Source organism: Mus pahari, chromosome 18 (genome assembly GCF_900095145.1).
Source record: "Mus pahari chromosome 18, PAHARI_EIJ_v1.1, whole genome shotgun sequence".
Lineage (NCBI taxonomy): Eukaryota > Metazoa > Chordata > Mammalia > Rodentia > Muridae > Mus > Mus pahari.
The window spans coordinates 15,921,787-15,923,478 of record NC_034607.1 but is presented as its reverse complement, the minus strand read 5'-3'; the positions used below and the strand labels follow the sequence as shown (position 1 = coordinate 15,923,478).

General features: G+C 49.5%; 1 protein-coding gene across 1 annotated transcript in view; it reads right to left on the bottom strand.

Annotated features, from left to right (window-relative positions):
* Positions 1–224: 224 nt before the first annotated feature.
* The window catches only part of LOC110336117 (CMRF35-like molecule 8), an 8,781-nt gene continuing 7,313 nt past the window's right edge, over positions 225–1,692 (bottom strand). The window contains exon 6 of the mRNA XM_021218540.1: positions 225–487. Coding sequence (XP_021074199.1) covers positions 239–487 — 249 coding nt within the window. The 3' untranslated portion in view covers positions 225–238. The remainder of the gene's footprint in view (positions 488–1,692) is intronic.

The window sequence follows — 1,692 nt, the reverse complement described above, 5'->3', positions numbered from 1 at the left end:
AAGAAGGGAGGTTAAGGTCACTCAGAGGTGCTGACCCATCTCTCTCCCACACAGAGTGCGTTAGCAGCATTGGTCCTAGGCCTCCAGAGGGGCGAGGACAGGGCTCCAGAGTCCTTTTCAATGGCACTTTCAGTCACCTTCCTTGAAGAAAGTGTGTCGTCCTCTGTCGTCTGAGGCCGTCTTAACTCTGTGTAGGAAGTTGCCCCTCCACAGGAACAGTAGCGTTGTACCTACATGCTCACTGTCCTGGGAGCTCAGCTCTCAGTTGCTGGTCTCCACCTCTTGGGTCATCTGGCTCGGAAGACCCGAGTCTGTTTCTAGAGATGCTGGCGTATTCCACAGACAGAAGTGGGTCAGGAGAGGGCTTCGGGTAGGGCTGGGTGTTGTTGTAGATGGAGTCCTGAGGGTTCACGTGATTCAGGTGGATGAGAGAGGCATAGCAGATGGTCCCAGTGTCCTCACTGGAGTGGCCCTGCTGATTGAAGCTCTGAAAAATCAAAGAAAAAAAAAATGTTTGTTGAAAGAATAGCTCGAGTGGTCAGTGGCCTGTGTGGAACCAGAACTGGGCAGAGGGACACAGACGGACTTTAAGATGTTGAACATGGGCTGGAGAGATTGCTGGGTGGTTGAACACATTGGCTACTCTTCCAGAGGACCTGGGTTTAGCTCCCAGCACCCATATGGGAGTGTCTGTTAACTCTAGTTCCAGGAGGTTTGACTCCCGTTTCTAGGTACCCGAGGCATTGCAGGTACTTGGTGTTCATACATACATGTGGGCAAAACACTCAGACAGACAAAATAAATAAATATTTTCTTTAAAAAGAGATGGGATGTGACGTTGGGCCTCTAGAGCCTCTGGGAAGTTGACTGGGAAAGTTGCCTCCCCATCATTGAGCTGAGAAGCACTGGCCTCCCTCCTCAGGTTCCAGTTCTAAACTGCGGTCAGGCCCTGCTCCGGGTCCCTGAAAACAAAGGCCCTGTGGGCAGGCACTAAGGAACCACTGATTTGCATATTTTTCAATGATAGGATGGAATACAGGCTCTTGCATGTACCTGTGCATGGCAAAGACTCTCCCACTGAGCTACAGCCCCAGCCTTGTGTTTTTGAGACCTGGTGTCCTTATGTTGCCCAGGCTGGCTTGAAATTGGAGAGCACCTGTCTCAGCTTCATAAAGCTTGGGGTTACCAGAATTTCCTGGGAACACACCCTCCCACACTCACTCCTGGATACACACTCACACACACTCTGAGATGAACATGGAATGCGATTGTATGTTCAGAGTCCAGGCGTTTTGCTGCTCCTATTACTCTTCAAGGACTGTTTTAAATGAATTCTCTAAGGGAACCATATGCATGTTTAAGCTTGACTAGGGCTGAGTTAGATGGGGACTTGTTGGGTATGCTTTTCATGGTGATTCTAGTGTTATACAGACAGCTGGGTTTGATGACCTTGGAGCCTCCTAATTCTGTGGATCTCACATCTGTAGGTGAGATAGAATTACCCAAACCACATAGTTCTCAGGAGGTCTTAGAGGTCCATGGCTCATCAAGTGTTTTCCAGCACTGATTGGACCAATGACAGCTGCTCTGTAGTCTGACTGGGGACCTAAGACGACACAGGAAAAGCTGTTTCCCACGGAGGTAATAGCCAACAGCTCTACCAATCTCTCTCTCTCTCTCTCTCTCTCTCTC